The sequence below is a fragment of the Gorilla gorilla genome, chromosome 2 (genome assembly GCF_029281585.2).
Source record: "Gorilla gorilla gorilla isolate KB3781 chromosome 2, NHGRI_mGorGor1-v2.1_pri, whole genome shotgun sequence".
Taxonomy (NCBI): Eukaryota; Metazoa; Chordata; class Mammalia; order Primates; family Hominidae; genus Gorilla; species Gorilla gorilla.
The window spans coordinates 66,537,723-66,550,023 of record NC_086017.1 but is presented as its reverse complement, the minus strand read 5'-3'; the positions used below and the strand labels follow the sequence as shown (position 1 = coordinate 66,550,023).

The window sequence follows — 12,301 nt, the reverse complement described above, 5'->3', positions numbered from 1 at the left end:
CCAGTCCGTGTCTAGCACATAGAAAGCACTCAGTAAATATTGGCTGTACTCACGATAACCCATGATAGTTTATACTGATAAGGTAGAAACTACTATGTAAAGGGCTCTTAACTATGAAGTTGTTCCCTTTATGGGAGAGCGACGACCTGCTGTGTATTTTTTAATGTGACCGCAAGTTTATTTTTTCTTTAATATACATTTACTATAGGAAAACGTTGATGAACGTTCCAGTGGAAGAAACAGTAGAGTTAGAGGTTTATCAGTGGCCAGATTTTTAACAGAAGTAACAATAGAAAGGGAACAAATGGAGGCCAGGTGCGGTCTCCATGGCGTGGGGGGGGGGGGGGCGGTGCGACCAAAGGAAAAAAATGGTAGAAGTTAACAGCCTCCTCCCCTCAAACTCCCCAGAACCAAATCCTGTTAACACTAGGTTGTTAAGTCCCATCAGAGGATCTCAGGTGAAAGTGCTTGCTGGAGCTGTGACACTGGGTCACACCCTTTGAGATAAAAGAGAAGGCCGGGTGCGAGTAATCTATCATAGATACAAGATCCGGTGAGAATAGCAGGTCGCAAAGGCTGTCGAGGCTTTTACGCTATTACCGCCTAGCCCATTCTTTTATCTCCTCTCCAGGTTTTTGTACACATGCAAATAGTTCATAAAACCGAGATCGTCCCGCATCCACTGCTCTGAAGCCCGTTTGGGCCGAGATAACTCGTGCTTAGAGGAAAGGTTTTGCCCACAAATGGGCGACGCCTGCGCTCCGGAGAAGAGGCCAAGCTCGTCTCCCTCGCCTGCAGCGCGGCGGGGGAATCCCCGGTAACCCGAGGATCGCCAGGGGCCCACGCATTCCGCAGGCCACGGCTGCGGCGTCGAGGTCCTCGCGGGGCGTTGCGGTCGCCCCTTTTGGCGGGCTCGGGCGCCCCGAAACTCCGCCCCCCGGCGCGGTATATCCGCACTCGCGGAGGCGGGTGCCGCGCTCCCATTGGTGGAGTGGCCCGCGGTGGCCCCGCCCCCTCCCGGCCCCGACGCGCGCACGTTGAGTGGCGGGGGAAGGCAGAAGAACTGCCCGAGCGAGGAGCGGCTCCGAGGACCGGGCAGCACGTTTGGGGTGCCCGCTACAGGGCCCCCCAAGAGGCTGCCAGGTCGGGAGCGCAGCCTGAGGCCACGGGGGGAAGGGGGTGGGTGGGCTGAGAGCAGCTCGGCGGCGAGACTGGCCCGCCGCCCCTTCCCCCCACACCCGTCGACCTTGTGGGCAGAAGCTTCCCAGAGCTCCTTAGGCCGGCACGATGGCGACTGCTGTGGAGACGGAGGCCTGTCAGCCGACGGATGCGAGTTGGGAAAGTGGCGGCGGCGGAGGAGACGACGAGATGAAGCAGGCGCTTCCGGAGCTTGAGTCCTCCCCACAAAATGGCGGCGGCGGCGGCCTCAACATCGCTGAGCCCAGCGGCGGCGCTGGGCCTGAGGAGAACGCGGGGGCCGAGGCCGCCCAGAGCCTCAGCCACGAGCAGCCTCAGGACTCCTCTGAGGCGGGCGCGGCCGCCCTGCCCAGAGGCCCCGAAGAGCCCGAAAGGCCTGTTAGGAGGAGTTTTCAGATCCCCAGGAAGAGCAGAGAAAAGAAAGGTGGTGCCTCCTCTTCTTCTCAACCCCTTCTTTCTCTCCCCTCCATCTTTTCATTAGAATCTTTCTATCTCCTCTTCCCACACCCATCCGAGATACGTAAACACGCATGCAGCGCCGGCCGCCTCTCCCCTCACCGCCACGGCCGCCCAGCTGCCGCGCTTGGTGCGAGAGAAAGCGGTGGAACCACGCTCCCCTGCTGCCCCTCCCCGCGGAAGTTGGAAGTAGCTCAGGTTTGAAGCTTGTCCGTAAGGCTGCAGCTCCCAGAGAGGAAAGATGGTGCTCGGCGCCCCTCCCTCCCAGCCCCTGAAAGCAGAGAAGCCGTTGTGTCCTCCTAAGGATGCTTCTGAGAAGTCTCGCTATGGAAATAGCCCGTGGCCATGGATTCTGGGGCTTTCTCCAAGGCCATTGCCAATGTTCTGAGGACCATGAGTGCTTCTCCCCGTGGAAATTCTTCAGTTCTGTGTGTCTACTTGAAATGTGCTTGATGTCAGCGTCCTCCCTTATTTAGAAATCTCTATTAGTAGATGTGATCCATGCACACTGCTGTTTTCCATCACACTTCATTTCCATGTAGATTTTTCCCCCTTGTTTTTGAAGCGTTAGATTAAATAGGTCTCTCTCTCTTTAAATTCGAACTTAGTATTGTTTTTCTTATATTTGAAAAGAATGGCAAGGTAGGTTCTTGGAGCAGTAATTTCCCAATGGAAAAAAACTAATGAGAAGTTACCTTATTCTCAAGAGTCACCAACTTGGTCTTCTAGATGGTAGAACTTCAGGTTAAAAAAAAGTCCAGTCTTAGTTTTTGGAACCCATATGGAAACAGTTACATTGATTACTTGTACCTTTAAAAAATCTTAATGCCATATTGTTAATATGGAGTCAGAATTCCTAATGGAGGTCAAAATTAGTATCGTTTTTTGTTATTGGGGTATTATTTTTTAACTATCCAGTAAATTTTGGATATTCTGAATTTAGACAACTTCCTTTTTGCCCTACTGTGTGGTTAGGTTTTCATTATTTACTTTGGAAAATAATAGGATTTGTTTTTTTCCCGTATCTTTTCCATTTATTTGGTATAGAATCTTGGCTGTAGCATTATACTGACTTTCCGTAAGCATCACCAGTTCCATTTGCACTACTGGAATTGTTTGAGCCTTTTATTGGAAAAATACAAATAAAGTTCATTTGTTTGGATGGCAAAGCCAAGAAAACACTTGGTGTGAGAAACCATGTTGACAAAGATGAAGTTAACCTTTGGAAATTAGCATGAGGAATGTTTCTAGAAATATCTTTTGAGTTAATGTAATAATTTTAGGGTTCAGAAAGATACTTTTAAAGGTCAAGACTGTCAGTTCTTTTCGTGTATTTAGTTAAAATTTGAGATGTATGATTATAGTCTGTATGAGAAAAGTTCCCAGTGTAATCAATTGGTAGAGAATAGGTAGGAAGTACATTCAAATGGGCTCTGGTTATGAGGTAGGAGGTGGAACTATTTTTTTTCTTCACAGCTTGATAAAAGCCATTTGAAATCTATTTTTAAGGTTTAAGTGCCTAAGAATATGGACAAATCGTGATTTTTTTTTTTTTTTTTTTTTTTTACTGTTTGTTAGGACCAGAAGATTGGCCTAGAAACTCTTCAAAATTTAGTTTGAAATGTGGGAAGGCAGTAGGAACTGGAAAGGCACTGTTTGTGTGTGTTTTTTAAATTAGATAAAATCCAGAGATTGTTGTAAAATAGACTTAAGTTGAACACACTAAAAGTGGAAATAATTGAGGGATTAGGAAATATAAATCTAGCTGTTGTCCCCCATAGTCTTGTACCTCTTGGGTAAAACTTGTATTTTCCATTTTTACTTACAGACATAAGTTGGGAGGAACATATATCGCAGTGGACTTTGTCATGATTAGTGAAAATGAGCAATTTTTAACTTGTGTAATTATTTATACCCTGAACACCAGCTGTTCAAATAGTAAAATAGCGATTTAAATAGAACTTTAAAAAATTAAATAAGCAGCTATTTTACCACCATGAATTTTATCTTGTTCAAGCTGAGAGAAGTTAGTGGTTGCTGATAGAATTTAATACATAAATTCAACTTTATTAAAAAAAATTCATCATAAACAGTGCAGGTTCTGTTGCATTCATATTTTAATATGGTAGACCTTTTCTTGTGACTGTGCTTTTCCAGTGAAATTTAAGATTAGGACTTAAATATTTTAATACCTTAAAGGTCACTGCTATGCAAATACAACTTGACTCAGAAAGTTCTTTTTTTGGTCTTGCCAGTAGTGTGACATCCAAAATAACTGCCATTGTAATTGAGTAATAATATTGGCAAACACTTGTATAGTGCCTAATAAGTTGTGGGCATTGTTCTAAGCAATTTACATACATCGACTAAATCTCAACAGTGTTTTGTGGTAGGTACTATTCCCATTTTACAGATGAGGAGACTAAAGTACTGAGAAGTTAGGTAACTTGCTTTAGGTCACACAGCTAAGTTGTGGAGATGGAATTTGAAGATAGTTGTAGTGTACCTTTACTACTATAAAAAAGAAAAATCTTGCTACCCAGTTTGAATAATCTAAGGGTTTAAGTTAGCTGCTTTTGATCTGACCTGTTAGTAACAAAAACTTTTCCCCCCCCCATTAAATATAGAAATATTTAGTATGTTTTCATCCTTGGGGAATTTTGACATTCAGAAATTATGTTTACTATCAACATTTGGTTGGTACTGACATACTAAGTGCGTCTTTGACTGGAAAGGTATACATTTTACTGTTTTTGATGTATGTTATTTATTGGCTGAGGCATGATTCTTATATTTAACCAAATTGTAGAATTGCATTTTGTTGGTAGATGTTTCACTATTGCCTTCTTTAAATCTAGTGAGTCATAAAAAGTAAATTAAAATTGGTAATTGCATTTGATGTAATTTTTCCCTCCAAAGTTCTTGGGAAATGGAGTAGCGATAATTCACTTTCTGGAAAACGTTTATTGGCTAATGTTTTTGTAGGGTCCAAGGGAGTCTCAAAATTAATTGCGCTCATGCACTAAGTTTCCATACTGGTTTAGTCCAGAAGTAATGGCTAATTCTCCTAACCTCCATCTTCCCCCACAAAATTTTCACTTGCCTTTTTGAAGCCATTGGAGCCAAGTCTCATTCTTAAGGAAATTTCTGTGGTATTTCATTAGTTGTATATGGATGAGTAGGTTCTGAGAACAATAGCTCTCTGCATACATAATAACAAAGTAATCAAGGTAAAATTTACTTTGAGCTATCCTCAGTCCAAAAAACTTTGTTTCGTATTTGTACTCTTGATTCCTGCCAGCATATTCATTTCTAATTGTACACTATGTTCAACCTTGTTGATGTAGAGATGAAGTACCCACTCCTAAAGTATTGTCTGTGGTAATTTTTTTTAGAATGAAGAAAAGTGATTTTAAAAAATCTTACTGTGAAGAACAAATGGATGGAGAGTGGTTGTATTATAATCATTAATAGACGTCAGCTGTGAATTCAGAGAAAATTTCAGATCCTCAGCCTCTTCTTGCTAATTATTTCGTCATCTTCTATGTATTAGTTACTTTAAATCAGACAATTGTTTATTTGTACTTCGTATGACCCATTTGTATGTCTTTTTTTTTTTTTTTGGAGTCAGAGCCTCTGTCGCCCAGGCTGGGATGCAGTGTTGCGATCCCGGCTGACTGCAGCCTCTGCCTCCTAGGTTCAAAGGATTCTCCTTCCTTAGCCTCCCCCAGTAGTTCGGATTACAGGCATGTGCCACCACACCCAGCTAATTTTTGTATTCTCCTTAGAGGTGGGATTTTGCCATGTTGGCCAGGCTGGTCTGGAACTCCTGACCTGAAGTGATCCGCCCTCCTTGGCCTCCCAAAGTGCTGGGATTACAGGCATGAGCCTCCACGCCCAGCCCCATTTGTATGTTTTGATAGGAATGGTCTGTCTTTTAAGTTTAGCTTTTTTAAATTTATGTATATATGATAATATTTTTTGTGATACATGTATACATAATACAAAAAGATCTGCCTTAACACCAAACAAATTGGTAAAACTAATTGATGAAGATGTTCTTTTGATTAAGGAACAAAGCTGTTTGATGACCTAAATTATATATCTATGCCCACTGCCTTTATAAATACAACCTTCAAATCTTGAGTGTGGGCTGGGCATGGTGGATCATGTCTGTAATCCCAGCACTTTGAGAGGCCGAGGTGGGCGAATCACAAGGTCAGGAGTTTGAGACCAGCCTGGCCAACGTGGTAAAACCCTGACTCTACTAAAAATACAAAAAATTAGCTGGGCCTGGTGGTGGGTGCCTGAAATCCCAGCTGCTCGGGAGGCTGAGGCAGGAGAATAGCTTGAACCCAGGAGGTGGAAGTTGCAGTGAGCCAAGATTGCGCCACTGCACTCCAGCCTGGGCAACAGTGCAGAACTCCATCTCAAAAAAAAAAAAAAAAAAATCATGAGTGTGTTTTGTATGATACTACTAATAAAAAATATTTGATGATAGTATGGCTAAGAGTCAGGAAATTTGAATTCCAGTTGAAATTCTATGATACTGTCAGTTTCCTCGTTTGAATTATAAATCTCTAAGTGCCCTTCTAAATCTGCTCTTCAGTCTCGTAAAATACATCTGTAATTAGTTTGTAAGTAGGGAAACCTTGTGTGATCAGTAATCAACTTAGCTGTTCTTCTGACAGGCATTTAATGGAAATCGATTAAATAAGCAAAATTACACATTTCTTAATGTGTGAAAGAACTTCTATTGCTACTGCTGTTAACCTTTATAAAACAGGGTATTACGACTCTTGGCCCTGTTGTCTCTAGAGGAAAATTAAAATCAGAAAAAATTAAGAAATTTGAGAGAAGATAGGAAGGTAGAAAGAACAGTATTAGAACCAAATTCTTTGTTCTTTTATATTAACTTCCTGTGTCTAAGTGTTGTATATGATTTCTAGTCTATAAAGTGAGGAAACAGTCATTTTTCCAGCTCTTGACACGATTGGACATTGTATGTCTAATACCCATATGCACACACATCATATATTTCAGGATACAAGAAAGGGAGCTTAACCACTTGAATTTGAATCCCAACAGCTTGATTCATTCATTAACCCTGTAACCTTGGGCCAACTCAAAGGCTACTTGTCTCAGTTTCAATTGAGAAATGGGCATGTTGAACTTCATAGCGTAGTTTTGATGATTGAGATGATATATGTAAAGCTCTTAGTACAGTATTGAAGGTGGTACTTAACCACTAATGGTTAGACAGTAACTGTCAATCTAGAGAACAGTGTATTGAATACTGAGTTCCCTGAGTGAAATGGATGATTCATATACATAATGCTTTCCCTATTTGGATAGACACAGGGTTGTTTATTATTACTACCTCAAATAGTGACCCATAATTGAGATTTTTGACTTAAATATTCTTTAAAAGGAGTGACAGGATACATTGATCGAGATACATGTAGTGTTAAATGACCTCTGAGGACATAAAATAGACTACTAGAAAATGTACATTCAGAACATGAACTTAATAAATTTTCTGAACTGCTGTTAGCAGCAAGTTGACTTGAAATCCTTAAAAATAGTTGCAGGATAATTTTATTATCTTAGAAATTATCACCAGAAAAAATGAGAAATTATAACCGGCCTAACGAAGCCACCGAGGCATTTGCAATACAAAATCATTAGGATACAGATATTTATTGTTAGAGCTAAAATGCCTTTTCCTTTTCATTTGCAATAATTTTTTTCCTGTCAGCTGTCATTTTTAGTACGTTGGACATGACTTGGACATTGCTTTAGAGTCAACTGGAAATGTTAAGTACTTTGAGAATAATTTGTATGTGAACTTTTATGCAGATTTATGATTTGACTAATTTTTTACTTACGATTAGATTAATGGTAGAAATTGTATTGGGTAGCTTAACTAATGAAAATTTCTTTTATGTAGATTAACATTTCATAGAAATTGGCAGCCATGTGATACCTTTTTTTGTGTACATTTTATATATCTCAAGTCATTTTGTTTAGAAACAAAATCGTGTAAAACCCAACTTTTAAAATCATAACCTAACTTTTAAAATCATGCTTGGCCCACTTTGGTTGTGAAAGCCTACAAAGACCTCCACATGCTGCTTTCCTTGCCAAGTTTTTCACAGTTTAATTGGGGACAATTATCACAAAGATAAGATGTTTTTGTCCTACGTTCCATAACACAGGTTTGAATGAAGACAATATATGCCTTCTACCCTCTTTTCTGAGCTTTCATTTGTGTTTCGTATATTACTGAATTGTTGAATTTGTGAAAGAGTCAAATCACAGTCATTTAGTAGTAGAATATATTGTTACCATTTTTAAAGCTCTTGACAAAATTTCTCATTTTCTTGACTATTTAATATTTTTAGGGCTGGCACTCACAGGTCTAGCTACTGGGATATGGGAAACATGAGTAATGAGCAAGGCAGGTACAGTTCCTGCTCTCATGGAGCTTACAATCAATAGGTTACCGAGCATATTTGTCTGCTACAAGTTTGATTATAGGACACTTTGTGTTGAGTAGTCTTGTTCTATTTGAGTACTTGTTTTGAGCTTACTCCTGTTTATTTTTTAATTGTATTGCTATAACTGTTGACTATTTTTTTCGTGCACAGTTCGAAAATAGTGGTAACCATTTGTTTGTACACATTGTGCCATTGAAAACTACGTTTTTACAGACACTTATGTAATATATACATGCTTTGGTAAATGAATGGATGAATGGCTCTGTCATTTGACATGTCTTTTAAAGTCTAATAATCATGTATAAAAAAGATAACAGTTCGCTGCATCTGTTACCTTTAGGAGTATGTACAAGTGGAACATTATGTTTTCAGTAGTGACCTGTTTTGACTGTTACATTCTTGACCCTTATTAAATAGTGTCTTGAAAGAAATTAAGGTAATAGAGAATAACATAGTTTCTGTGAGTAGTTCTCTCTACAGTGAAAAGTGGTTCCTTTTTGATTTGGGGAAATATATATATGTATAGACTTTTAGATGTATTAGTAAATTATTTTGTGCATAAGATGGAAATTTGAGGTTACTAGACCAGTAATTCTCAAGAACTAATTGCATAGTTGATTTAAATGTTTTAAAAATTAAGTGGGGACTGGGCACGGTGGCTCATCATGCCCGTAATCCCAGCACTTTGGGAGGCCGAGGCAGGTGGATTACCTGAGGTCAGGGGTTCGAGACCAGCCTGGCCAACATGGTGAAACCCCATATCTACTAAAAATCTAAAAATTAGCTGGGCGTGGTAGCAGGCATCTGTAATCCCAGCTAGTTGGAAGACTGAGGCAGGAGAATCGCTTGAACCTGGGAGGCGCGGAGGTTGCAGTGAACCGAGATCGTGCCACTGCACTTAAGCCTGGGCAACGAGCGAAACTCCATCTCAAAAAAAAAAAAAAATTCAGTGGGATGTAGAATGGTTGGGGATGTGGAGGATAAAAACTTAAATGTCCTGGCTGGGCACGGTGGCTCATGCCTGAATCCCAGCACTTTGGGAGGCTGAGGCAGGTGGATCACGAGGTCAGGAGATCGAGACCATCCTGGCTAACACAGTGAAACCCCGTCTCTACTAAAAACACACACACACAAAAATTAGCCGGGTGTGGTGGTGGGCGCCTGTAGTCCCAGCTACTTGGGAGGCTGAGGCAGGAGAATGGTGTGAACCTGGGAGGCGGAGCTTGCAGTGAGCCAAGATTGCGTCACTGCACTCCAGCCTGGGTGACAGAGCAAGACTCCGTCTCAAAACAAAGAAACTTAATGTCCTACTATGCGTCAGGTGCTATGCTTAGAGCTTTTTCCACGTGTTGTCTCGTGTGGCATGTGGCATATAGTGGTTATTAGAGTAGCTGGAGTTTGCCGTTTTACATATGAGAGAGCTGAGCTATGTAAGTAATTTACCCGTATTTTACTCCAAGCCAGTAATGCTAGGTCTGGTATTTGTGTCCAGCTTTGACTCTAAAGCCCCACATGTTTTCATTTTACTAAGTTGTCATAATAAATGTTCTAGTACTTTTTGTGGATTATACAAGAAGCCACGTGAGTGCAGCATTTTATTTTTTATTTTTATTTTTGAGACAGGGTCTCGCTCTGTCTCCCACAGTGGAGTGCGGTGGGAGAACGTGGCTCACTGCAGCCTTGAACTCCTGGGCTCAAAGGATCCTCCTGCCTCAGCCTCCCAAGTAGCTGGTACTACAGGCATGCACCACCATGCCTGGCTAATTTTTTTTTTTTTTTAATGGTTTGTAGAGACAGGGTCTCACTGTGTTGCACAGGCTGCTCTGGAACTCCTGAGCTCAAGCAGTCTTGCTGCCTTGGCCTCCCAAAGAGCTGGAATTACAAGCATGAGCCACCAAGGTTTGTTTTTTTTTTTTTTAACTTAAAGACCAGTGTGTCAGTAACAGCATATTTTGTTACTTCACATAACGTCTTAAATGCTTTTATGGTCTCATACATGGTATAGGTAGTTTGCTGAAATACACAGTCTGAGACATACTTCAGTGTAACATAAAATAGGAGCTAAGTTGAGTATAAACACAGGTTCTTTTAAGAGTCTTTAAGCAATTTAGGTTGCCTAATATAGCATGCCTAAGGTTTGCAAAATTGCTCCTTCCTTGTCTATGTATGTAATGCCAGATCCTCATTGTTGAAGGAACTGGTGTATGTAGGCAACTAGTTTTACATTTTTTTTCGATGAGTTAATAAGTATCTCTTTTGCGTATCACAAAGTAAGATAGCCTTGATGCCTTTTTTCTTGGTATTTAAAGTTACATTAACCCACAAAAATATAAAAAGCTATATTTAAGATGGAGTAATGTTAAACATTTTAAATGTTTTTTTTTTATTTTAGCACTTTTCCAGCCATTAACTCCAGGCTCTCGAGAATTTGAAGATGTTGTAAATATTCTCCATTCTTCTTACCTTGAACCAACCTCAGTAACAAATTTTAACTACAGACGTGCTTGCTTGGTACACAATGAGCTTTTGGAAAAGGAGGTATGTTTTAAATTATACTTACTGTAAGATTGTTTTCAGAACCAGTTAACAGCCTGGGAAAAAAATGTTCTCTAGAAATACTAAAATTTTTAGGAAAACCAAATTACAAAGGGAAAACAAGTTTTTTTTTTTTTTTTTTGGAGACGGAGTTTCGCTGTTGTTGCCCAGGCTGGAGTACAGTGGCGCGATCTCGGCTCACTGCAGCCTCCGCCTCCCTGATTCAAGCAGTTCTCCTGCCTCAGCCTCCAAAGTAGCTGGGATTACAGTCATGTGCCACTGCACCTGCCTAATTGGGAAAACAAGTTTTAAATGATATCTCTTTTTTCCACCAGATGTTGCTGTAGCATTACATTTATCTGCTGTGTTAAATTGTTACTAATATGCAATTATGTAAAATAACTTCTTAACTGAAAATCTTAAGTATAGAGATAGCTTACTAGCTAATGGTTTAATTGTAAATTCAGCTGAGCATGGTGGCTCATGCCTGTAATACCAGCACTTTGGGAGGCCGAGGTGGACGGGTCGCTTGAGGCCAGGGGTTTGAGACCAGCCTGGCCAACGTGGCAAAACCCGTCTCTACGAAAATTAACTAGGCGTGGTGGCACATGCCTGTAATCCCAGCTTCTTGGGAGGCTGAGGCAGGAGAATTGCTTGAACCCGTGAGGTTGCAGTGAGCTGAGATCGCGCCACTGCACTCAAGCCTGGGTGATAGAACAAGAACTCTGTCTCAGATAAATAAGTAAATAAATAAATTGTGAATTAGTAGGGCTTTTTGCTCTTTGAGTATTGTACATGTTAATTAAATGCCTAAATTGGAAGGTAATTAATGAAGTCAAATATATGGGTGTGTTAGTTTTTAGGACATGCTTAATTTTGTCCACAATTATTGCCTGGTGGCTATATTATGATTTTATCGTTAGTAGATATTCTTAGTGAAAAAGTTCAAACAAAGGAGAATAATTGAGCATGTTAGACAGTGAACTTAAGTTTCATGTACAAATTAGAATATTTGAGTTTTGATTTAGGAAAAGCCAGAATGTATAGATGTTTTGAAATATTTGATGCATAATGATTTCCGATGGACCTGAAATACGAATTTTTTATTTTTGCAAGTTGGTTAACCAAGTGCTACCAGGATTTAATTTTGAAAGGTTCCCTAAAGGGCACTGAATCCCAGAGAAAATTAAAATCTTAGTAGTTTGAATTGATGTGGTTTCATGGTATGATAGCGATTATTTGTTAATTTCATATGAAAATTTAGTCTGAAGATACATTAGTTATTAAAGAGCAGTAATAGCCTGAATATAAAATGTTAGCTATTTTATATTTTAAATGCATATCTATTTTATAGATAGGAAAGCCAGTGGTTTAGGATAACTTATAGTTCCGACTACTTAGATAAAGTCACTCTTCCATCCTATAAATATGTATGGAGCACATCTTATGTGCTTGGCATTGAGAATACAGTTACAGAGAAAAGAAGCATTTTTCTTGTCCTAATTGAGTTTATAGTCTAGAAGTTGGTCATTCAGCAGATTTATTAAACCACCTGTTGGATGCAGTGTACCATGTTAAGTAAAATGGAAGATACAAAGATAATTAAAGCATGA

The 12,301-nt window shown here is 40.1% G+C and overlaps 1 protein-coding gene across 6 annotated transcripts in view; it reads left to right on the top strand.

Moving 5' to 3' along the window:
* The first annotated feature begins 592 nt into the window (after positions 1–592).
* Positions 593–12,301, top strand: part of TASOR (transcription activation suppressor) — a 60,850-nt gene continuing 49,141 nt past the window's right edge. For 2 of the 6 annotated variants that reach the window (XM_004034340.5, XM_031009038.3), the window contains exons 1-2: positions 1,015–1,621; positions 10,546–10,691. In XM_004034340.5, coding sequence (XP_004034388.1) covers positions 1,288–1,621; positions 10,546–10,691 — 480 coding nt within the window. In that variant the 5' untranslated portion in view covers positions 1,015–1,287. Of the gene's footprint in view, positions 1,622–10,545; positions 10,692–12,301 lie in introns of all 6 variants that reach the window. The other 4 variants (XM_019023890.4, XM_019023889.4, XM_004034338.5 and 1 more) reach the window with 4 other exon arrangements.